We start from the raw sequence: 23,714 nt of genomic DNA on the forward strand, positions 1-23,714 counted from the left end.
CTCGGCACGAGGCAGGGAAGCTGGCTCGCTTTTGGGGTTCCCCCCACCCCGGCAAGCATTTCGCGGTGCCCTCGCCGCCGGGGGAGGCCGCAGGGCGCAGGGCGGCCGCTTGGCGCTGACGCCCGTCCGTCACCCCCCCCCCTCTGCCTCCCGCAGGGTCCACGCACATCCTCACCCCACAGAAGCTGCTGGACACGCTGAAGAAACTCAATAAAACAGAGGAGGAAAGCAGCAGTTAAAAGGAGCCGCCGCGAGCGCCACCGATGTCCCCCGTCCCTGCCCGGGGCCGTCCCGGGAGCCGCGACGCTGCTGCACCGGGACGCCGCGTCCCCAGCCCCGGCCCCGCTTTCTCTCTCGTTCTTGTGTTGGAACCCCCCGTCCCCCCCGCCGCCTTCCCCAGCTCTCATTTTAACCAAAGGGAGGGGACAACACAGAAGAAAATAATGTTAATCATACCGATGCATCGTGTTTAAAAGAGGAAAAAAAAAATATATAACTATCTATTTATATATAGCGATCCGAAAGCGAGATCTCCTTTCCAAGGAGCCCATCGCAAGGGACCGGCGCTGACAAAAAAAAAAAAGGAAAGAAAAAAACAAACAAAAAACTGTCCAAATTTTGTTCCTCGTTGGGGTTTGTCGCACGGACGGATGGAGGCACCTCGCCTGATGCTGGCTCCGGGATCTCGCACCGGACCCGGCCGCGGGCAGGGAGGCACCGCTGGGGACCTGCTCGTTGCCGCCGCCGCCACCGCCGGGGTCTCTGCTCCTGCCCTCCCTCGCTCGCGGGGCTGCGGCGGGGGGCCGGGCGCTGGGGCCGGGGCGCCCTGCTGTGTTCCGAGTCCGTTTGATCAAGGCTTGCTGCCCTCCCCGCTGGTCCCGGCTCCCGGGCCTCCCCCAGCCAGATGTTGGTGAACATCTGGACGGCGGCAGCCTCTCGCTTTGCATGCATCGGCGTGCTGCTGGCGGCGTTTCCTGCGCTGTGGCACCGCTTGGCCGGGTGCCGCCGGCCCCCGCGCGAGGTCCTGGGCGAAGGGGGACCAGGACAGCCGAAAGCTGGAGAAGGGCCCCGGTCCTCGCGCCGGCGGCTGCTCCCTGCCCGGCCGGCTGCCCGCAGCCCCAGCCCTTCCCACCCTTCTTCAGTTTGCTGCATCCCTTCAAAGAAATATATATATATATATATGTATATACACACACATATATATATATATACCCACACACACATATATATATATGAGCAGGATAGGGTTCTTTTTCATGGCGCGGGGTGCGGGGAGCTCTCTCCGCTTGCAACACCCTCCCGCAGCCCCGCCGGCCCCGCGCTCTCGTCGTCCCGTGGTGAAACGTTTCTGACCGTGGAAGTGGCCGAACGCCCCCCCCGCCCTCCCTGTCCCCCAGCCTGGGCCCCCCCTCACAGCGGACTGTGTGTATATTAATTACTGTGTCTCGTGAAGTTCTTACAAGCTTGGTGTATAGTGATTTAACCAAACCTTTCGTTTCGTTCTGGTTTTTTTACATTCGAGGATTCCCCCCTCCTTTCCCCGCCTCTAGATGCACTGCAATACTTGGGGGTCATTCGCGTTGTTCTCTTTTGCTCCCTTCGGGTCTGAAGGCAGTGACCCCGTTTCCTCCCCCCATATCTCTTTCTTGCCTCCTTGGTGGTTAGACTTTCCTCCCCCTCCCCCTCTGCTCCTTGCCCATAAAGTTAAATATATATTTTTAGGGCAAAGGCTGTATCATTGCACTGATATTTGTTGGTTCCTCCTTGGTCTTCTCCCCCCTTTTTGAGTTCTTTCTCAGTTTAGCAATGCAAATGCTTCAGGATCTTGTATGTTGGACATTTTTTTTTTCTGTTACAGTTATTTATATAAAAAATAATTTATCAAAAAGGAAAATTAAAAAAAAAAATCTAGTCTGTCTTGGAACTTGTTTACCTTGAAATTACTGGAATCTAAATGTTTGAAAGTGTTGAAGCACAAACATGTATCATCTCTGTATATCTGTTCTTCTGTACTAAAGCACTCGAGTGACTAAATAAATGCGATCTCCATACATAGTGCAACGGAGGCCGTGCGCTGCGCCTTGCTTGGGGCCGCGGGGAGGCAGGAGGAGGGCGCCGAGGGGGCCAACAGCGGCTGCGCACCCACCGACCACGGAGCCGGGCGCTTGCTCTCCTCTCCCCGGTCCCGGTTCGGAGGACTGGCCGGAGGACACACACGAGCCAGCTTTTAAAAAACAACAAAAAAAGCAAAACGACATTTATTTTGTTAAAAAATAGGCAATTCTCTTATTACAAAATACCGCCCAAACGGCTCTGCTGTTCATTACAAAATAAGAGACGCTGAAAAACGTCATCGTGGCTCCTTGCTATTGCGTTTCGGACACTTAAACACCGCCAGCCTCATTCTGCGGCCGCATTCTGCGCCCTCGCCCCGCAGAAGCCCAGCGGGGTATCGGGTTATTTTTATTTCTCATCAGTGGTTTCCACTGGTTTTTTTGGACACAGATACCCATATATGCAAACACCCACACTCAGATTTGCTTTAAAAATAGCCCTGCGTGCCCTTCGCCCATCAGTCTTTCCCGGGAGGGCGTCTTCACGGGCAGCTCCCCGGGAAACCCCCCCAAACCTCTCTTTTTCTGCCGCCACGGGTGGAAAGCAGCAGCTGTGTGGGGAGAGGGACGTGCGGCAGGCGGCTGCGGCTGTCCCGCCATCCGTCCCACCTGCGCGGAGGGACACGCGGCGTCGGCGCTGGCCCCAGCTGGGACAGCCCCGACGCCCCCGGCGCAGCCGCAAAACACGCATGAACGCACGCTCAAGGGCCGCTTAAAAACTGCAGCAATAAATTACATGAGAAAACTCAAATGCCCTCAGGATTATGCTGGAAATTAAAAAAAAATAAAAGAAAACATATATATACATATATATATGCATGTATATATATATACATATATACACACACATGTATCGTATACTGACAATCAACCCCAAAAGAGTGATTTAGTTACTTGCTAGCTACCTTGAAGTAAAAATTCCTATAGGAACACACAAATGAGCTTTCCAGGGCCTAAGCCCAATGCGATTCGGGTCACACGACAGAGGTTTGTCCCTCGTCTTCCTCCCGTCCCTCTCCCATTGCCGGGGGAAAAATGGAAAAAGGGAAGATGAAAAAGGCGCTGGGAGCGCGGCGAAGCCCATTCCGCCGCTGGGGAGCGGGAGGCCGGGGTGCCTGCCCACGCCACCCACTCGCGGGGAGGCCAAATGCTGGTTGGGGGTTCAAATACGGAGGCAGTACCAAAAACCCCCCAGTCTTGCCCCAAAACCGCAGGCGCAGGCTCGAAGCAGCCAAGCCTGTGAACAGCCCACGTCTTTGCCGAGCCGGGAAGAGCAGGGCATTAGCGCCCGGTCTGGTGAAGACGGTGCCGAAGGGCTTGCAGAAATGGCCTCAATTCCCAGCAGCAGCTATAAATGGCACTGGAGCGGGAGGGCCGGGGGGGGGAAAGGGGCCGGGGAGGGGAAACTTCCTTTGTGACGGGGAGAGCAAAGCCCCTTCCAGCGCCGTGGCTCACCCGTCGCAAAGGCAGCGCCAGTGAAGCGAAGTTTAAGTGCAAGGCTAGAAAGCCAGTAACATAAATTAAACTATCCAGATGTTTCTAATGCAGTTCCTTCTGCATTTGCCTTTGGACATAAAGCAGAACCGCAGGTATTTCTGCATGCGCATCTCCTGCTGGCGGACGTGAGGTAAACGTGGCTGCAAGCAGGGTCTCAGCCCCTATTGCAATAAGACTGACACAAAAGCGGAGCGTCCCAAGGAAGCTCCCGGCTCGCCAGCAGCACCGGCCTCGGGCAGCGCGGGGCCAGCCGGAGAGGCACGCGGAGGGGATGGAGCTGAAGGGAATCGTTACAGGCACCAGGAATGAGGACCGCACTCAGAAAACACGTAAACCAGCCCAAATGCTCCTGGTTCAGGGCAGAGGGGGCAGAGCTTCAGGTGCCCTGGGGCAGAGCACCCACCTTTGGGGGGGTGGATGCAGCACCCTCCCCGCGGATGAGTGACGCAGGAGAGGAGGGTTAAGGCAACTGTGATGTGGGCTGGGAGCAGGTTTAGGACCTGGCAGAGATGCTTCCAGCCTCGGCTCAGACAGAGCTGCCTCCAGATCTGGTAGGGAGCATCCAGCGCAGAGGGGCAGGATCCTCCTGCTGCCTGCTGAGAAGGCAGGGATGGATGAGTCGCTTTGGCACATCACTCCCCAGGCCTTCTCCTGGACTCCTGCCAGCTTCCCAGCTTCACCGCAGCCACGTCCAGCTCCCGTCAGAAGAGGCAGGATCCCCGGAGGTCCCGGGCTTTGCTCAGTTCAGAAGTCAGCGACCGGCTCATCTGCTTCGTGGTGAACTTCATGCTCTTGGCAGCCTCCACGGCACGGGACAGGGACCAGTTGAGGTCCTCCAAGTCATCGAGGTCCAGGGAGAGGGGGTAGCGGTGGCTGGCAGCTTGCTGGCGAGTGGCCCGTGGCGTCCGCTCTGCCAGCCGGTACCCTGCGGCGTGATGGAGGGGGAGGCCAGCCAGCGCTGGGGCTGAGGTAGATACCACTGGGGAGCAGTACCTGGAAAGAAGAGGAGGACACTGGCATGGCTCTGCTCCATGGGCCACACACACCTGGGGCTCCATGCGTGTCCACCCAGCTGTGAGCCAGACAGGATCCTGGCTGGGTGCACGTGCACACTGCAGGGACGCCGTGCTACCTCCATACATCCAGGCTGGAAGGTTTCACAGAGATCCTAGACTGCACAACAATGCTGTGCTGCCTACCTCTCCATTCCTCTGCTGAGATTTTGTTGTTTTTCTCAATCCCTCTCCCCCATCTCATCCATCTCCAACCCCCTGCCCCTGCTCCTGACACCCAGCTCTTCTGCTCCCCCTACACAGAGAAAACCCTGCAGGAGAAACAGGCTGTGCGGCCCAGCTCTTAGCCAGGTGCTGCCTGCATGAGGGGTTGGGAAGCTGAGGCATGTGTGCAAGCCAGCAGGACCTGGTGTGCACGCTGGGGTGGTCACAGGCTGGGGTGGGCTGTCCCGGGTGGTCGGGGCAGCCCGCAGGGGCGCACAGCCACGGCGCGCTGCACACCATCCTCAGGGACCCCCATCAGCCAGGACATCCAGGGTCCAGCCATTCCTGGATCTGCCCCCCGTTCCCTCGGGGATGCTGACCTCCTACCCGCCTCCCGGCCCCCCTCCCAAGGCGACGCAGGGCATCCTTACAGCACGGAGGGCGCATAAGGCACGAGGGGGACTGGTGCAAGGTAGCCGACAGCGGCTGCAGCAGGGCTGGCTGCCAAGTACCAAAGTCCAGGCTGCTCCAGCTTCTCGGCTCGGGGACCGACGCGGGAGCTTGGGGACGACGTGCCATCCGAGCTGCGCTCCGCTGCAGAGAGAAACGCAGTCAGACGTCACCCAGAGATGCACGTGGGGAGGAAACCTCTCAGCTGCTCTGCCGGGCTGTCGAACCAGGGGTTAATCTGACCAGTGGACAGAGCCTGCACCCATCACTGGGCACACGAGTGCCCCACAGGCCAGGCTGTGGGACTCAGGGAGTGTCATTTATTCCCCTGGGCAGTGTGCCAGCGCTTACAAGAAGGGTCTTAAGGTCCTGCCCTGTCCCCCCATTAGTGGATCAACTGTGATTTACGCAGCCATGGCCCTCTAGCAAACATGTGCTGGCTTTGGTCACCCACCGTGTGCTGCTCTGTCCCTGGGGTTGGGTGCGGGGGCGTCCCTGGGTGCGTGGCATGTGGGACAGCGCGTCTTCCTCGGAGTGCTCTGCTGGGACTGTCTCACTGCGTCTCCCACTGAGGAACTGGCTAGAGAGAGAGCGAACAAGCAGGTCTGTAAAAATCCCCCCCTTCGCAGAGAACGTGAGGTGATTTGGAAAGAGCAAACCAGCAACTACAGCAGCGCGGCACGGCCTGCGGGCTGGGAAACGAGACAAAGCCCTTTCATGTGCAAAACGCTCTGCCAAGGGATACGGAAAGCACGCTGCACATGTTTAGTTCAGTTACTCGCAGCAACCGGCCACAACAGAGCTCTGCTCTCTGCTGCTACCTGGAAACAGCCCGGCGAGCACGAGGCCCCGGGCGGGAGGCAAAGCAGTTGCATGCACACAGAAAAGCGCAGGAGGGTTAATCTTTAGCTGAACAAAAGGGCTGGACCCGTATTCCCACTTGTCCCCGGGTCACTGCAAAAGGCTGCATCGAGAAACAAGGAATGCATTGGGTTACTAAGGGCGGGCTCCCCAGTGAGGAGAAAGGCCCACGCGTGGCTTTGCCAGGGCGGGGAGGCTGCCAGGAGGGCAGAGAAGCCCAGCGGCGTTTGTGGCAGTGACAGGGAGCCTGAGGTCCCCGTGCAAAGGCAAAGTCCCTGGATGGGGTCGAGCCTGCCCTCACCCTGGAGCACTGCAGCCCTGGTCTCCTCTCCTAACCCGGAGGAGATCCCACGGCTGGGGCGGCCCCTGCTCAGCCTTGCACTTGGCAGGCAGAGCCAGACCTTTTCCGGAGGGAGGGGAGGGAGGAAACCCTCTCTGCTCCGTGCCCGCTGCAGACTCCAGCTGCCTTTTCCCTTCCCCATCCCACCCAAAAAGGCCAGCAGAGAGTGGTCTCATATCTCTCTCCCCCGAGTCTTGTAAGTCTGTAGTTACTTAATGAATTAATGTCTGAAGTCATTAACAGCTCCATTAAGAGGCAATTGGGAAGCCCTCTGAGAGCGCAGACAAAAAGGCGATTTTACTGCCTGGGATGTGACACGCGCCAGCAGAGAGGCCCTCGCGCCCTGCTGCCGAGGGGCTGCGCACCGGGCTGCTCACCGGACGGCGGATGGCTCCCGCAGCAGCGGGGGCACGAAGGGGTACCTGGCTCTCCTCTCGGTGCCGGCGAGGCGAGCGGCGTCGCGTGGTACCGCGTCCCTGCGAAAGCATGGCCTGAGCTCACCGGCAGACCCAGAAAACACCCCCGCGGGGAGGATGGCATCGACCGGCAGCAGCAACTGCCGCTGCGGGCTGGGTCCCGCCTGGCTCGCACCCACCTGTGTACTGGCCCCTAAACGTCACCGCGTCCGGCGGGCTCCGAGGGCTCTTCCGAGGGGAGAGCGCGGCCCTGGGCCGCCCGTCCCGGGGCTTGGATGGCAAGCGGTCTGACTCCGAGGCTGCGGCGGAGAAGGACGGCGGGTTAGCGGGGAGCCTCCGGCACTGCCGCGGCACGGCGGGGAGGTGGGCGATCGCGGGAGGGGGGTGATGTCCTTCAGGACCGAGGGACCCAGCCCTCCTGGGGGGCCCTGCCAAGGCACCTGGCCCCCCAGTGCCCTGCCAGCACCCCCTCTCCCTCCGTTTGGGGAAGGGGTACGGCAGGGAGGAGCAGGTCCCTGCTGCCCCTCCCGAGCGGGCAGCCCGGCCCCCAGCCGCGTCTCGCTTACTGAGGTCCAGCTCCGGCCTGTCCCGCGGCAGCGATGCTGATCTGCCCCTCGGCACTGGCTTGGTCGCCGGGGCCGGCTTCCCCCGCGCTGCGGCGCTCAGCTCCCTGCAGATGGCACGGAGCTGCTGTCAGCGGGACGGCTCAAGGGCTGGGGACCGCGACCACGCGGGGACCAGGGAGCCACGAACGCAGAACAACAGAGGGACCCGAACTGGGGAAACAGCGACGCTGTGGGCACTCCGGGGAGTTTTCTGCCTATGGGACCCACGGCGAGAGTGAGGTGCTCCTGGGAGAGGCAGCGGCTAGAGATGCCCGTGGCTGCAGACGGCTGAGAGTTAAGCCAGGATGCTGCTCAGCACCTCCTGGATGTGTGCCTGCCTCAGCTTGTGCCTAGGGACCCTTCTCCAGCTGCATCCCCGCAACCTACACAGCAATGGCCTGATTCTGCTCTCATGACATCTGTGAGATCCCCCGGGATCCCCTTGTGCAAGCCCCCAGCCTAACATCCCGACTGAGCCAGGCTCCTGGTCTCTCCCCCGCCCCAAACCTCTTCCAGGTCCCAGCAGAAACTGGACCGGCCGGGGATGGGGGATCTCCCTGCGCCCGCGGGTCAGGCAGGGGCTAACCCGCGCCAAGCGATCCTGTCCCACACCAGAGGCAGCTGCTGCCTGCCCCGGCTCGGCGCTGGCTGGAGGAAAGCCCCCGGTGTGCCACCTACTCGGAGGGTGCCGCGTCCTTGGGGGACGGTCCGTTCCCTGTCGTCTGCCTCTGGGCCGTCGCAGTACGCAGCGAGGCTTTTCCTTCGGGGTAGCTGCGCGACCGGTGCAAGCTCTCCTCCAGCCTCTGCTGCAGCCGCGACACCTCGTCCCGCAGCGCGCGGATGGCCCGGCTGCCGGGGGGAGAAAGCCCGTGAGGAGCGGCCTCCAGGCACGGACGCGTTTGTACCCCCGGCCCCATGGTGCCCGGTCCAGGGTGACACAGGGTGCAGGGGAGCAGGGGGAGCCGCCAACCCTCCCCCGAGTCACTGCTGCACGGTGAGGAACACAGGCCCATCCCTGCCACGAGCTGGCACTGTCCTCTGGCCACGCAGCTCAGCATCACCCACCCACCGGGGAAAACGCTGGGAGACACTGCCCACAGAGCGGGGCATGAGGGGCCTCACGGGTCCCATCTCTGGGGCCATGGTTGCCCCTGTTTCCCTGCATGAGCACCAGGCAGCAGCGAGGAAGATGATGGACCTTCTACCCAAGCACCCGAGGGCAGCAGGGGTTTGAGGAGCTTCCAGGGTCTCTCTGGAGCTCATCGGTGATGCTCCACCACCTCCACCCAAGGGGCAGGTGGCACCCGCAGACACACGCAGGCACCCGGGCCGCACATCCCAGCCGCTGCAGATCATCGCGGCAGGATCCCCTGCTGCAAGGAGCCCAGGACCACAGCCACGCACCCCCGCGGGGGCTCCCATGGGTGCTGGGGCATGGGGTGGTGGCTGACTCCCTTCTCCACCCGCTCCCAGCCCTTGTGCTGCCCCACCCCAGCCGGCGGCGGTACGCACGGGACAGGGAGGCTGCCGACCGGCACGGCCATGTCTGGGCTCCGCTGCCCGCCTCGCTCCGCAGCGGCCGAGGGGACGCGCCGCCCGGCAACGTGCCCGGAAGCGTTTGCTAACGTTGCGCAAGGATGCGACGCGCCCCGGCCTTGCCCCATCGGGGCACAACCCCGGCATCCCACACACAGGGGGGCTGCCTGGCCCCCCACGAGCCCACGCCGTGCCGGGCGAGCCCGATCAGTGCTCCAGCAGAGCCAGAGTGCTGTGCCAGGGCCCGTGCCGCGACTGGCACCGAGATGAACCCATTGACCAGGATGCGGCAGCTTGGTGGCATGATGGTCCCTCCGGACAAGGTCGGGGCCTTTCTGCACTGGGGTGTCCACAGCTGGCTCAGAGCTCACCACACAGGTCATGAGTTTGGTGACCTCAGCCCAAGCAGGCGACAAGCTTTGGCCTCTGGCTGTGAGCGGTTTCCCCAGGAGGAAGCGCAGCCATTAAAGCCAGCTTCCCAGAAGGGGAAACTGGGCTCCCACCAAGCGGGACGGCACTGGTGCTCTTGGGACTTGCTCTGCATCTGCGCCTTGGCTCCCCCACCCTGGCGTCCCCGGGACCTTGGTCACCCCACGGTTCGGCCCGTCTGTGGTGGGGAGGAGGGGACGGACACTCACTCGCGCTCCATGCGGGAGCCCAGCAGGTCGTGGTGAGCCTGGGTGGGGGACAGCATTGTGGTGGCCAAGCCGGCCGGACCCCCGGTCTTACCAGGCGGGTGGCTGTAAGCGCTGGCACAGCTCCGCCCTTCCGCCTCCGAGTCCGTGTGAGCTGGGGAGGAAGGAGGACATGGTAAATCCAGACTGGCAACGTAAGAAGTGTATTTTTCCCCCCAGGAGATGCTCGGGAGAGCAGAGCCAGCAGGCATGAGGGCAATCCCTGTGTGGGGCACCCCTGGAGCCCCCCGAAGAAGCACAGAATGCTCTGCTGGCGGCTGCCAGCCCATAAACCAGAGCCTCTTTCATCCCTAGAGCTGGGGCCTCCCAGATCTTTTCTTTCTGGGAGGCCCAGGCAGATCCGGAGGGGGGGGGGGGGGGCGGTAAGAGCTGCTAGGAAGGAGGAAGAACCAGAAAATAAATCACTGAATAAATCTCATCAGTTGCAGCTATAAAATAATCTAGTGTGGAAAATACTCCTTCGCCCAGGCATGTGGTGGGGGAGGTCGCTGCCCCCAGGGACCCATCACTCCCCATGCCGCTTGCCCCAGCCCAGGCCAGACGCTGCCTACTCACTGCCCTCCACGTCGGGTGCCATCTCGCTGGCGACGCTCTCTGCCCACCGGGGAGGGGAGCTGGTCTGCGAGGGAGTGCTTGGGGGCAGGCTGGTACCCCGCGCGCTGTCCCGGGGCGGCCCATGCCCGGAGGTCGTGTAGGTGCCCATCAGCGCCTTTCCTGAGGGAAGCGGGGCTGCCTCGCTCTTCTGCAGCGGACGGAGGGCTGCGGGAGTGGAGACGGGGCCAGATCTTCCCAGCGAGCCAGGCGTCCTGGGGGCAAGACGGGTCATGGAGGCAGCCCCCAAGCTACCCCCCGGCCCGTCCATGCTTGGCCAGCCCCATCCAGCACTGGACTTGTCCCCTTTGCGAGTCACCCTGCCCCTGCACACCTCCAACCCATGCAGGGGACATCTCTGGGCTCCCCAGCCCCGCTCCCTCCTTGTGCCTCTGCCAGCATCTCTTCCCTGGTCACTGCTCCCCTCTGATTCCCCAAATCCATCTCTTCCGCTTCACACAGAGCAAATAGCCGCCTGCCCGCAGCCTGCCCGGGGCCGAGGGGAGCCATACCCAGCGCCGGGGGGCCGGTGCTCCGGCGTGTGCATCAGCGGAGACACCCTGCTGGCCTCCGAGCCCACGAAGCCGCTGTCCGTCTCCGGCGACACGATACGCTGCTCCTGCGACGAGAGGGAGAGCTGGGGCGCGGCGGTGCTGGCCACGACACACGTGCCCAAGAGACCACAGGGGAGCCACGGGGCTGCCGGTTGCCTCCCTGGTTCCCCAGGGACGGGGCTGCCCTGCCTCCAAGGGGTGTCAGAGGATGCTCGTGGAGCAGGGACTATTCAGGCATGCGGGAAATAGAGGTAAAGCTTGGGCGTTGCAGGAAGGAAATGTGGGAAGGAAAGCTTGCACCTCCACTTCACCCCCCGGCGATGGGGGATCCTGGCCCCGCGGACTCACCTCGGCCTGGGCAGGTTTCGCCGGTCGGCAGCGCTCGCGGAGCCGGCACTGGGAGGCAGCGCTGTCCGCCCTGCTGCTGCGGCGGGAGAGCGGCGCCCGCAGCCGCGGCGGCTCGGGGAGCCCTGCCGGGCACTCGGCCGTCGTGGCCGCGGCGAGCGGCTCCTCGTTGCCGGCGGAGGGCAGGCGGCCGCTCTTCTGCGCCGGCCGCGGGTGCTCCCTGCGGGGCAGCGGCCCCGCTCTCCTGTCCGGGGGCTGCCTGGGGTAGGAGACAAACCGCCTCTGAGAGTTCGCAGCCCTGCAGTAAGCAGCCCGCAGGCGGAGATCTCCTCTGCTCACGCCTGCCTGTCATAGGCAGTGACAGGCAGTCACTCCCTGTTACTGCTGGGCCTTGAAAAATGCGGTATTTATTCTGAGAGATTTGGGAAACCCAATCTGAGATGCTCCCGCAAGCCCCTGCGGCTGCAAGTGCTCCAGGCACACGTCTGGTCTGTGTTCGCAGCAGCCAGCATGATGTGCTCCTGTGAGTAACGCTCATCCCCCCGCGCACGCCACAGGGCAGAGCAAGTGCGGAGAATGACCCAACAAAGCCCCACGCACGGCAAACCCCAAACAGCTGCTGCTCCCCAGGCCTAAGCTGGGCACCAACAGCAGTCAGGGAAACCTTCCAAATGCTGCCCAATGTGGAGAAGGCATGTGCAGCCATGTGTCCTATGGAGGCTGTTTACTCTGAACCCTATCAATGCCAACGACATAAAACCTAAGGCAGCTGATCCGCTTCTCCAAAGGAATTTAATCTCTGTCTTGCCCAAAGTGCACCATACAAGTGACGTAAAATATCTTTTAACACACGTTTACAGTGAAAGCCATGTTCTGATTTCTCCTGAGAGTCTGGGCCTGCAGTGTGTTTCCTTCATCCTCCAACCCCTTCTCAGACCCTTCCGCTTGCCCTGTGTGGATGAGTTAGGCTCCCATAACACTTACAAGGAAGAGGTCCTGAGGTCAGTCCTCTCCTCTAGTGACCGTGTCCTGCAGGAGACCTTGCCCAGGCCACTCTCCTCTGCCGCAGGCCCATCCGTCTCCTCTGGGGATCGGCTCCCTGCCAGGCTCAGCTGCTCCAGGCTCAGCGACGCTGGCAAGGATTTGAAGTGCTCGTACCTGGTGGCCAAAGGGAGAGCCATGCTTACTCTAAGCTGCCTGGGACAGCAAACCCCAGCGCAGGATTTCACTGTGCTCAATGTTGTCAAGAGATGCTCCAGCTCCTGCTCGGTTTTGGCTCCCCAGCTGGGGGTACCCAGCACCCGGGGAGCAGCTTGCTCATGGGGCTTAGCTCCCATCCCCACAGTCACGTCTCCATGAGGGAGCGGTCGTGCAGGAACTGCCCCGGGGCCCATGCAAGCTGGTTCGGTTTTGGGGAGGCAGTGAACGTAGCCATGCCGTGGGGCTTTGCTGGGGATGCCCAGCCCCGGGGGAGCAGGACTGTGAGACAGAGCCTGCCGGGATGGTATCAGCCTGGAAAGACACTCTGAACACCAGATCTAAGCTGTCCACCCAGGCCTGTCGCCTTCCCCATCATAGGGCCACACACGCATCTGGCTCCCACGCGACAGATGCTTACTGCTCCAGCAGGTCACCGAAGTCTTCCTCCACCTGGAGCTGCTTGTGCCAGACGGGCTCGGGGAGCTCATCCCCTCCTGCCTCGCTCTCCCCGCTCGCAGAGCTTGCGCCTGTGCCCGGCCGGGTGCTGGCGAGGGCCTCCTGCAGCACGGGGCTCTGCAGGGCACAAAGAGGGAAGGGGGCTTGGAGCAGCACAGTCCCTGCGGCTCCTGCCCGCTGCCGGCAGCTGGGCAGAAGGACAGCTCGCAGCGCCCTACCCCAGCCCAGCTGGGACCCCCACCCAGCCCAGTCTGCCCTTCGCGGCTCGAAACCAGCAGCAGCCACGCGGGTTAGCAGCCTGCCAGGCCGCCGAGCTCACCTCGGGGTAGGGGGTGCGCGCGGCTGGCGTCGGCGCTTGCAGGGAGGGAGTCGGGGAAGACATGCGCGTCTCCGAGAGTGGCACCAGCGAGCGGTCGGGAGAAGAGCCCGGCTCCAAACAGCTCCGTGGAGAGAGCTGGCTCTGAGCCGCTCGCTCGAGCCGATCCTTCAGCTCCTCCAGGCGCATCCCCAGGCAGAATATCTCCCCTTCCACCGTGCTGAAAGACAGCCGCCCATCAGCCCAGGCCAGAGAAACAGCCAACAGCCAGCAAACAGAGCCTGGGCTGGGGTTCAGGTGAGCTGCAAAGGGCCAGGAGCAATCAGCTGCCAGGCTTTGCTGGTTTGGAGAGGGCAGCAAGCTACTGTGCAAGATTCATGGGCCTCACACAGTCCTTAAGGAGCCCCTAGCATCCCCCAGAAAGGCAAATAGGTAGAATAAATAAGCATAGGCCCAGCAAAGTGCTACTAGCCCATGAACGAGGGCGAGTTAATCAGCACTGGCTCAGCCTGGCCCATCCGTGTGTGCACCTCCCTGCTGAAATACACCCAGACATCAGGACTGGCCACGCTCATGTCCCCGTCCGAGCAACATTTTCCATCTCTGCATCACTCTGGGGCACTTACGTGGCCTCCCAGCCTCGGCGCGTGGGCACCCCACAACGCCAGGGCACAGCCCCCACTGCCCGGTGAGGCAGGGTATGGCTGGGACCTTCACTCACGTGGGGAAACGGGGCAGGACAGGACTGTGGGACTTGCTGGTGGTAGCAAAGAGCATGGCAGAGTGGGAACTGAGCCCTTGTCCCTCCTGTCCTGTGCTAAAACACCTACCGGTCTGGATCAAACTCCCCTGAGGCTCCCCGGTGCTGTTGCAGCCTGCGGTTCTCCTCCCGGGCTTGCAGATATGCTCGCTCCAGCACGTCCTGAGTGTCCTTCAGCTTCCTAAATCTCTGCAGCACAGAGGCAGCGCATCTAAGCCGGAAATCTCAGCCTCACGTGCCCAGATCCCACCCCTTGCTCGGCTGCGGTTCCAACCCCATCTCTCTGTGCCTGGGCGGCAAACCCTGTGTCACCCCACATTGCTGCTCCCCTCTCCTGCTCCGCGACACCTCCAACCCCCGCAAGGCACAGCCTGGGGGACATGGTAAACCCAGGTGCTGAGGGAGGAGCCAGATAAAAGCAACAGGCTCTGTCAGAGGAGCACGGCAGCTTTGGTGAGCCCAGCCAGGCCTCCACTCTGCGGGGCGTCTCAGACATTACCGAGGTCCCAGGAAGGGCTGACATACCTGGAGCTGCTCCTGTGGTGTGGACTTTCCCGCCTGGACCCAGGCTTCGAAGGACTCCACCTGGTCAAGAGAGAAAGGGGTGAACTGAGCCCTGCCCTGGGAGGTACCACAGGGGCAGAAATCCATTTTCTCCTCCCGCCAACATGCCAACATCCAGTCCCAAGGTCTGCATCCAGCCCCGCCACCCTCTCCACTGCCTGGGGTTGCTGTGCCCGGACTTGCCTGAGCCTGAAACTTGCGGGTTTGTCCCGCCAGTGTCCGCGTGAGCTGGGTTCCCAGGCATGGGTGCTGCCCTGGGCACCTGCACTCTCCTGGGCATGCAGAGCAGCCCGCACTGGGCAAAGGAGGAAAACGAGGCTGAGGTGACATCCCCTGGCTGGCTGCTCCTTGTGCTGGCTCTGCAACGAAAGGCAAAGACAAGGTGACACAGGTGACCCCCAGGAGCACCTGGTTCCCCAGCCATGGGGCAAGTCGTGGTCCGGCCCTGGGTAGGGCATCTTGGCTGCAGCTCCCCCGATGCCACGGTGGGAGTGCAATGAGCTGATGGTCCCCAGAGCTGGTCGGGTGGGATGGAGAAAAGCAGCTCAGCCTACCTCCATCCAGAGAGGGCCGCAGGGCTGGGGCAGGGGCAGCGCTGATCGCCGCCGCCCTCGCCTGTGGGATGCTGAAGGCCATGACCTTGGAGCCGGTCCCCACGGTCCCCATGTGGACGCTGTGGCTGGGCTTCGGCAGGTCGGCGTACAGGCTCACCTGGGAGGCAGGGAGAAAGGATTTGGGGCATCCAAGGGGAAGGATTCCCAGGCGGGAGAGCAGTGCCAGCAAGGGGCAGGGATTCAGATGTGCCTCTCTGAGAGCTCAGAGCCATGCACACGCTCCGTGCCCGCTGCCTGCCGAAAAACGCTTTTGCCAACTCCCCTTTCAGCATCAGGAAACCCACCCTAACCAGAGGGTGAGGTTAGTCCTTAAACCTGACCCTGCTCCCTGCGCACGGCCGCGGGCCCAGCCATGTCGCCCGGGAGCCCCAGACGGCTCCACATGGAAGACGTTTCCCCAGCACCTTCCTCTCTTTGAAGCTCAGGAGCAAACACATCCTCGCCTCGGACACCAGGGATGTGCAGGGGTCCGACCCCTGTCCCCTTTGGGGCCAGACCCTACCTCAGCGCCCGTTTCCCCTCTGCCCTCCCCTTGGCAGCGGGCTGTCCCCAAAGCCACCAGAGCCAGTGCAGGTCACCACCTGGCCAGGGCTTCCGTTTGCATTTCGGAAACTGCTGCGGACCAGTGTCAGCGGCCTCCTCCCTCCCTCGGCACCCAATAGCGCGGCCCCGGACCTGGATAAGGCCGCGGCGGGAGATAGCGGGGTTTGAAACGTGCAAGGCGCAGCCTGACACCTCTCGCCCAAAAGCGCCGGGGGGCCGGGAAGGGGGCCCAGCCGGAGGGGCCCGGCGGCTCCCTGCCAAAGGAGATCCCAACTCTCTTGGCGCAACGCCGGTGGCTGAACCCGCCTTCAAGGACGGGCAGGGGACAGCCACCAGAGGGACCGGGCCAGAGAGGTCCCCCAGCGCTGCCCACCAGGAGAGCAGAGCTGCTCCTTGCTTGCAAGCCCATAAGCCCCCCCCTCCAGCTTTACAACAGCCTCAGGGACCCGTTTTAAGGAAAAGAGGCACATCTTGTTCCCAAAAGAGCCATTTCTTCCCCCAACCCCACTCAGCCTGCCCCAAAGGGCATGAGTCACGACAGGCCACCTCGGGCGGGGGATCCCCAGCGCTCACAGGGGGGTTCCCCCACACCCGGCGGCACCTCCGCGTCCTCCCTGAGGCACCCACATTCCCCCCGGGACCACACAGCCCCTTGGGGAGCGCTGCTGGCTGCCCTCCATCCCGCCATTTCGGCGACGCGCCCCGCAGGAAATGGCCGTCCCCGCCATTTTGGGGAGCTCCCGCTGCCGCTGCTCGCCGCCTCCCCCTTCGCCGGGGAAGGCCTCCTGAACCGCCTCCCTCCCCGGCGGCCTGGAAAGAGGAAGCGAGGCCCAGCCTCGTTTCTGGAGCCACCTCGAGGCTCCGGGGACGGTTTGGGGAGCCGGTGCGCGCCCTTGCACCACCCCCCTCACGAACCACCGCCATGGCCGCCACGCCACCCACCTTGGCGCCCAGCCGCAGCTGGTCGATGGTGTTCTCGGCCGCGGCGTACTTGGTCAGCAGCTTGCGGTAGTCGTCCTGCGAGGGCGGAGAGAGAGCCGGGCGCGTCAGGGTGCTGCCACCCAGCCCGCGCCGCGCGGCCCCCCCCGCCCCGACCCCGCATCCCACCCCGCCATGGCCGGGAGTCACCTGCAGCTGCTGCACCAGCTCGGTGGCTTGCTTGGGGCACCTGAACTGCGGGGGCAGCTCGGCGGCGGGTGCCGGGCACCGCGGCGGCGACCCCTCCCCGCTGCTCAGCAGCACCTCGCGGACGATCTCGGCCGGCGACTTGAAGATGACGGGGCCGCTCTGGCCCCCGGCCCCGGCGGGCAGGGCTCGGCTGCGGGGCGGCCGATAGCTCTGGTCGAACTTCACCCGCGGCTCCACCTTGGAGAGGTCAGGCAGCGGGTAGTTGAGCGGCCCCCGGCCGTACCGCGGGCTCTCAGCCGCCCGGGGGCCATCGGCTTTGGGCGAGCCCTTGGTCTTCCTCGCGCCGGCGGGGCGCCGGGGGCTCAGCGACCTCGATTGCCGGCCGAGCTCGGGCGGCAGCGCTGCCGGCGCCGCTCTCCTGGCCGCCCGGCACCCGCCGAGGGGCCGGCCGCTGCCCCGGTGCTCCCCGGCGGGCACCAAGCCCCCGGCGGCTGCCGGCGGCCCTGGCCCGGGCGGCTCCCCACTGCTCTCGGCGCCGGACTCGGGGAAGGGCTCCGCCTCGATGCCGGTGGCGTCGCGGAGGTCGTCGGCGGAGAGGTGGAGCAGGAGGCTGCGGCTCAGGCTCCAGTGGCCGGAGCCGGCCGGCGGGCTCGGCCGGGGGCTGCTGCCCGAGGGGCAGGGTGACACCGGCTCCACCACGGCGCCGGGGCTCTCGGAGGTGCCACCGGGCACTCTGTGGCCTGGCTGCTGTTGGCGGGCAGGGGAAGGGCTGGGGCTGGCGTCGGATGGCGCCGACGTCTCCCCACCGTCCGTGCTGAAGCTGAGCGATTTCTCAGGGGGGCCGCGGAGAGCTGGGCCGTCCGGCAGCGCCTCAGGGCTGCCGCTGTACTCGGAGCCGCACTGGCCCTCGTAGGAGAGCTCCGGGTACGTCTCCCCGTCGCTCTCGCCCTCCCAGGGCCCCTCCGGCCTCTCCTCGTCCCCCGAGCTGCCCGGCTCCTCGTCCTCTTCGGTCACGTCCTGCCGCGGGTGCCAGTAAGCCAGGTCCGCCCGCGTCCCGTCACCTGGCTCCTCGCCGTCCCCTGGAAAACAAACCGGCGGTCACCGAGCGGGCGCCAGCTCCCCCCGTGGCTCCGGAGCCTCCTCACGGGCTGGGCAGCGCTCGGCGAGGGACCCCAAACCCGCTCTGCAGCGGAGCCACGGGAAGGGGTTGGTGGCACCTCCTGCGCCCGCGAGTGATGTGTGGAGGGAAGGGAGCGGGGACGGCTCACCCAGCGGCGGGCTCCTGGCGTCCTCCCCGTCTGTGCCCGGCTCCCGCAGACCAAACTCCTGCAGCTTCCAGCGGCTGAAACTCATCGCGTGCGCGGCGGGATCCAGGACCTGCCGGCCGAGCGCCTCCGCCAAACGGCAGCTCCTCGGCCCACGGGCCACGGCCGCAGCATCCTCCAGGCCGATGACGCCGTTCTCGCCAACATGCTCCTCAAAATCCTCCTCTTCCTCTTCCTCCCAGTGCCTCGGCTCCCAGGAGCCGCTGCCCAGGTCCTGCTCCGTCCAGCACAGCCATGGTGCCGAGCTGGCCATGGCCCGCCACCTCCCATGCGCGGCCCGCTGCGGCGACAGCCTCCGCTTCACCTGCGCCGCTTCATGGCGGAGCCGCAGCGCGAGGCCGGCGTGTGCCCGGGGCGGGGGGCACCTTCCTCGCGGGAATGTAGGTCACATCGCCGCCGTGCTCAGCGCCGCAGCATCCTGACGGCAGCCAAGAGAGAGGGGAAGATGCTCAGCAGGAGCCAGCGAGGACACAGCAGGCTCTGTTCAACCCTCCCCCTGCTCCCGGCACGGAGACGTCGGCTGCTGCCGGGGCTTTCCCCGTCCGCCTGGCCCCGTCCCAGGACCCGGGGTGACAAGAGTTGCCTCCCCCAGCGTGGGCAGGGATGGGGCCACCGGCCAGCTGCCCCCCACCCGGACGAGGGGTCCGACCACCGCCTCTCACCCCATCACGCAGGGTGGCCTGACCCCAAAATCACATGTAGCAGCCGCTGCCCCTCCAGCTGCACGAGGAGCCGCTCGGGGCACGTTGTCCCCAGCCCGATGCTGGGGACGGGGGCAGCGCCGTGGCGCCCGGCCATGACGCTCGGCTCCGGCTCCCGGGAGCAGCAGGCTCCTTTGTGCCCGGCCTTTGTGCGCGGGAAGCACTGGGGGAGGCTTCTCGGCAGCTGATGCCTGGCGCAGTCCTCCCGTGCCGGCAGCACTGGCCCTCCCCAGCGCTCTCCCGCGGGGGCTTTCCCAACGCGACGCGCTTGCCTCGTGCTCCTGCCGACCCAGAGCAACTCCCAGCCTTGCAGGGGGCCCGTTACCGCCGAAGCCCCCTGCCCCGGCTCCCCCGCGGCTGGCGCTTTCCCAGCCGAGCTGGCCGCGCTGCAGCTGAGCACTCACAATTCGTGACACCTCGCTCTCGCCAAATGCAACTCCAGGAAGAGGAATAAGAGACAGGCTAAGCCCCCCCCCCTTCCCGCCACCACACCGCTCCGCGGTTTTCCGGTTTCGCAGCACTTGCCTTTGCCTGTACGACGGCTGCAGGGGCGTCAGCCCGTGCAGGGGCCCCGCTGAGCCCCAGCGCCGGGCTCAGCCCCCCTGCCGCCTCCGCCGGCCAGGCCGCAGCAGCCTTGCAGCCAGCCCGGCGCTCCCCCCGCGGCACGGAGCAGCTCTCCCCCTGCCCCGGCCACCCCCTTCACCCAGCACCGGGGGCTGCGCGGCCCCCGCGCAAGGCGCTGTCGCGGGGAGGCTGCTCTCGGGCAGCTCTGCTGAGGGGAGCAGAGCCAAAAATGGGAGGGGAGGATAAAAAACTTGAAGAGGAGGAAGCAGACTCGCCTGTGCGGAGACACATCTGCGCGTAAGGCGGCTCAGCCGGTGGCTGACGGAGAGGGATTATGGCAGAGGCCCAGCAGGCTCGCTGCACCGATGACCTAGAAGCAGGAACTTCCCCTCTCCTCTGGCTGCTCCCAGCGTTACTTACTGTTATGGTCGGGGTTTCCATAGCAGCCAGTGGCTTTTCGCGACCGACTCGAGCCGCCTCCAAGGACGGTGGAGGGAAGTGGGAAGAGCGGCTCCGCTCGCCCGCTTCTCCGGGCCCAGCTTTCCCACAGCCCGGCATTTCCCGTGCCAAGCCTGCCGCCAGCCCGATTTCACCCCGCAGAGCCCCCCGGCGCCCAGCTGTCACCGGCTGTCACTGAGCACCCTGCCCTCAGCACCGGCAGGATTTGCAGCGTGACCTCCCATGTTCCTGCCGCCCCCCCTCCCGGTGCCACCGGGCCGAGGGCCGTCGGGGACCCCTGGGGCGCCCGGAACCTGGCGCTGACCCGGTGCGATGCCAAGCGGTGTATCCGACCCCTCCGTCGAGCAGCGGAGCAGCCGGCCCCGCGCTGGGGGCACTCACCCTCCGGCCCCGCTCGTGGCAGCCCGGCCTCGTGGCTGCTTGGCACCGTCCTGGGCGCCGGCGGCAGTGCCGGGCCCTGGCTCGCCCGCCCGCTCCCGGCTCGGCAGGAGCAGGAAGCACCAAGCGCGGTTCCTACAAGCCCGCAAGCTGCCACCAATCTTTTAACCCCGTTGCACCCCGCGCGGCCGCCCGCGAGCGTCGTCCCCTGCCAGGCGCCCTCAGAAGCAGCTTTTAACGGGATCAAAGGCTTTCTTTTTTTAAACACAGCCGGAGCGAGGGCTGGCAAACTAACCAGCGAGATTTCCCTCCCGGAAGGTCGCTCCCGCACCAGCCTCCCCCAGCAATTCCCCCTCTTACCTACGCGGCGGCTCCCGGCTGCATCCCCCCTGCTCCGGCCCGCGGGCACCCCGCAAACGCAGCCCGCCCTGGTACGGCACTCGCTCGCCGTCCCCGCCGGAGGCTCGTTAACCTGGCTCGCCGCCGTGCAATTAGCGGCACGCGGAGGACGCGGCTTGCGCAAGCTCCCTGCCGCTATTGCAACCTCGGCGCGGCGGCGATGCAGCGATCCGGGCGCACGGCGGCGGGTCCCCAAGCGCTCCCAGGGATGGCCGCTTGCTTGGGAGCCGCGGCAATGAGCGCTGAGCCGTGGGAAGGGCTCCCTAATCCCGTGCCAGCCCCTGACACCCGGCAAGGTCCGTCCACCCTGCAGCGGTGCCGCCAAACCCAAGGGCGCACCAGCGCGCCGGGACGCGACTTTGCCGCGGCGCCAGCACCCCCCATCCTCGGGCCATCGTCCGCACCACAGCAGGGGCTGATGGCAGGATTTTCTTGCCATTTTGACCACATTTATTGCTTTTCCGGAAAGTCCCAGCCACCAGAGGTCACGTTGGCATGAAAGTCTCCTATTATTATTATTTTATTTTTCCTCAAGTGAGTTTCTAGCTCTTGTGATAGCACAGAAAAGCCTGAAAAATGATGGGGCCATCTCCAAAACCACAAAGCAAATGAAAGCAATCCCAAGAGCGAGTGCGCGCCTCTGTGTGTGCGTTTTTTTAAAATACTGCTTTTCAAACCTTGCATTTTACAATAACGCGAGACGATAGCCCCACATTAAAAAGCCTCTCTTCGAAAGCGTCTCTTGACCTCACCAGGGAAATTAGCTCTGTTAAAACCCTCCGAGCCTCTGCCCTGCCCCGCGGGCAGGGGCGGCCGCTGCTAATCTGATTACGCCCCAGCGCTGCCCGCCCGCAGGCCAAAGCCCTGGGCTGCCGGCGAAGCGCGGCCCGGCCGGCCCCCGCCGCTGCCCCTTGCTGCCCCCGATTCTCCCTGCCCGCCTCCCAGGGAGGGCGCTCAGGGCAGTGATGAGCGTTGCTGGGTCTCCAGTCCCCGAAATGCAGGAGACATCTCCCAGCCCCTTCCTGCCCTGCTCCAGCCTCTGCAAAACCCCCCCGGGAAGGCCAGAGGTGCTGGCTGAGCCCGCCAAACTCACTGCACTTATGACCAAGCCAGGAAGGAACAGCAACCCAGCCGAGGGCCCGGGTGCTGCCCGGAGAGGGCTGGCGACAACCGGAGCAGAGGATCGAGAGGGGCCCTGGCGTCACCCACGTTGCAGGTGCCGGCAAGCACCTAAAGAAAGCTCCCGACCCTCGCGATAACTTGGATGGTTCATGCTCCTAAGCCACCAGCTCCGAAAAAACCAGCGGCTCGGCTCAGCTGCAGAAACTGCCTGATTTCCCAGAGGGGCTGAGCGCCTTCGGCCCCAGAGGGACCCGCTGGCTCCTGCCAGCTCCGGCAAGAAAAACAAGTTGTTTCGGCAGCACTGGGGACCCGCAGCCCCAGGCTGGGGGCCGGCAAGCACCGCCGTCGCCCCCGCGCAGCCCGAGGGCACAGCCAACGTGGGAACATGGCACCGCGGACATCTTTCCGCTCATCGGTCGAAAATCGCGTTACATCCCACAGTGAGCGGCGTTAGAGACCCGCCGGGGCGCCAGCAGCCCGGACGGGCGGCGCGGGCAGGAGCGGGGCTTGCGGAGCGCTGGTGGCACGTCAGCGTTTCCACCCGAACCCTCTCTTTTGGGGGCATTTTAAGCAGGCCAAAAGAATGTGCTGCTGGCTGAAACTTGGCAAGGGATGTTTGCAGTTCAGGAGGGAAGAATTCCTGGTTTATAACCACCCCCTTTCTTTTTTTAAAGCCCACAGAGACCAGCTTTACAAGCATAAAAGAGAGCAGAGAAGTGAAAACGCTGTTTTCTTAGTTCACGCCATCCTGTCCCGTCAGGCCCCGTCGCTGCGGGTGAAGGGAGTTCGCGACGGGGTTAGCAGTGACGGGCAGATTAGGGTCCTGCCGAGTGAGCTAAATCTCGGGCATCCAGGTGGCTCCAATGACCCGGCTTGCAGGACGCTCAGCGCTTCCCGCTAAACAAAACGGGCAAGCGGAGCGCAGCGCGGCCCTCGCAACTTCCCCCGCGGAGCCGCAGCAGCCCAAGGGCACGAAGGAGGCAGCGCCGGAAAAGAAACTTCTGACAAGTTTCCGCGGGGCCGTAAAGGCACTCGCAGCGCTTGGCGGCTCCGGCAGGAAACGGCGGCGAGCAGCGAGGCAGCGGCGTGTCCTCGGCGGGTCGCACAGCCTCCCGGCCCCGACCCTCGTGCCATCCGCAGGCCCCGAGCGCCGCTCTCCCAGAAGCCCTCGCCCCAGGCTGGGCCAGCCCTGGGCGCCCAGCTGTGCATCCAGCTGTGCCCCGCCAGGGCCCTCGTCTTCCTCTCCAGCTGCCCCGTGCAAATAGAATGGAGGAAGGGTGGAGGACGTGCTGGGGCAGCTCCAGGCACCCCCCAGGGCAGTGCAAGGAGGAAGATCTGGGCGCTGTTCCCTGGGGGGGGCACATCTGGCTCAGGTGCACAGCTGGATGCACATCCTCCCACCTCGCATTCAACAGCTGCCCCACCGACCGTCCCCGCGGCTGCCCACCTGCAGAGCGAGGGCCCGGCCGGCCCCCCCGCCTTGCACGGGCGGCTCCTCTCGGCTGCCCCGGCCCGGCCCGGCCCGGCTGCTCTTCTTCCTCCTCCTCCTCCTCCTCCTGCTCCTCCTGCCGCTGCCGCAGCTGCCGCTCCGCGGCCCGGCCCCGCCGGACAATAGCGCGCGGCCCGCCGGCAACAGGGGGCGGGGCCCGCGCCCTCATTAGCATTCTGGAGGCCTCTCCGCCAATCCGAGCGCGCGGCCGCGGAGGGAACGGAAGGTCGTTAGCATAAAGCCGGCCTTTCCCCATATTTGCATAGTGCGGGGGACTCGGCCAATCACGGCCGCCGCAGACGGCCGTCATTATCATAATTTATGCAGCGCGGGCGGCCCCTGGTGGAGGCTCTTGGGCGGCGCAGCCAGCGCCCAGCCTCCCCGCGCCGGCTCTGCCCCTGCCTGGGGGCGCAGAGGGGTGCAGAGGGGGTGCTGCGTTGGGTGGGGGCCAAGGGCGCCCCTTGGCCTGGATCCT

At 64.6% G+C, this 23,714-nt stretch overlaps 2 protein-coding genes across 6 annotated transcripts in view; one reads left to right on the plus strand and one right to left on the minus strand.

The window, feature by feature from the left end:
* STXBP1 (syntaxin binding protein 1) overlaps nucleotides 1–2,061 on the plus strand; it is a 35,749-nt gene extending 33,688 nt beyond the window's left edge. For both annotated transcript variants that reach the window (XM_026113814.2, XM_026113815.2), the window contains one exon: nucleotides 157–2,061. Coding sequence is in view for 1 of the 2 variants with exons in the window: in XM_026113815.2 (XP_025969600.1) it covers nucleotides 157–239 (83 nt within the window). In the remaining variant the exon portion in view is untranslated. The remainder of the gene's footprint in view (nucleotides 1–156) is intronic.
* A 164-nt stretch (nucleotides 2,062–2,225) lies between these two features.
* AKNA (AT-hook transcription factor) lies at nucleotides 2,226–23,400 on the minus strand. 4 transcript variants are annotated; one of them, XM_064523647.1, is made up of 22 exons: nucleotides 23,198–23,400; nucleotides 18,071–18,545; nucleotides 16,803–17,881; nucleotides 16,617–16,691; nucleotides 15,072–15,228; nucleotides 14,701–14,876; nucleotides 14,479–14,538; nucleotides 14,024–14,142; nucleotides 13,197–13,413; nucleotides 12,840–12,994; nucleotides 12,206–12,379; nucleotides 11,225–11,480; nucleotides 10,835–10,941; nucleotides 10,287–10,537; nucleotides 9,675–9,825; nucleotides 8,179–8,349; nucleotides 7,462–7,565; nucleotides 7,075–7,194; nucleotides 6,857–6,955; nucleotides 5,733–5,858; nucleotides 5,260–5,422; nucleotides 2,226–4,604 (listed from the first exon to the last, which is right to left on the minus strand). In XM_064523647.1, exons 2-22 carry the CDS (start codon nucleotides 18,378–18,380, stop codon nucleotides 4,313–4,315), a joined length of 4,362 nt encoding a protein of 1,453 aa, XP_064379717.1. In that variant the 5' UTR covers nucleotides 18,381–18,545; nucleotides 23,198–23,400; the 3' UTR covers nucleotides 2,226–4,312. The 4 variants fall into 4 exon arrangements, with proteins under 4 accessions (XP_064379717.1, XP_064379718.1, XP_064379716.1 ...); XM_064523648.1 differs by having other exon boundaries at nucleotides 5,341–5,422; nucleotides 6,845–6,955; XM_064523646.1 differs by having other exon boundaries at nucleotides 6,845–6,955.
* Between the last annotated feature and the right edge of the window lie 314 nt (nucleotides 23,401–23,714).

The sequence above is a fragment of the Dromaius novaehollandiae genome, chromosome 20 (assembly GCF_036370855.1).
Source record: "Dromaius novaehollandiae isolate bDroNov1 chromosome 20, bDroNov1.hap1, whole genome shotgun sequence".
In the NCBI taxonomy this organism is placed as follows: Eukaryota; Metazoa; Chordata; class Aves; order Casuariiformes; family Dromaiidae; genus Dromaius; species Dromaius novaehollandiae.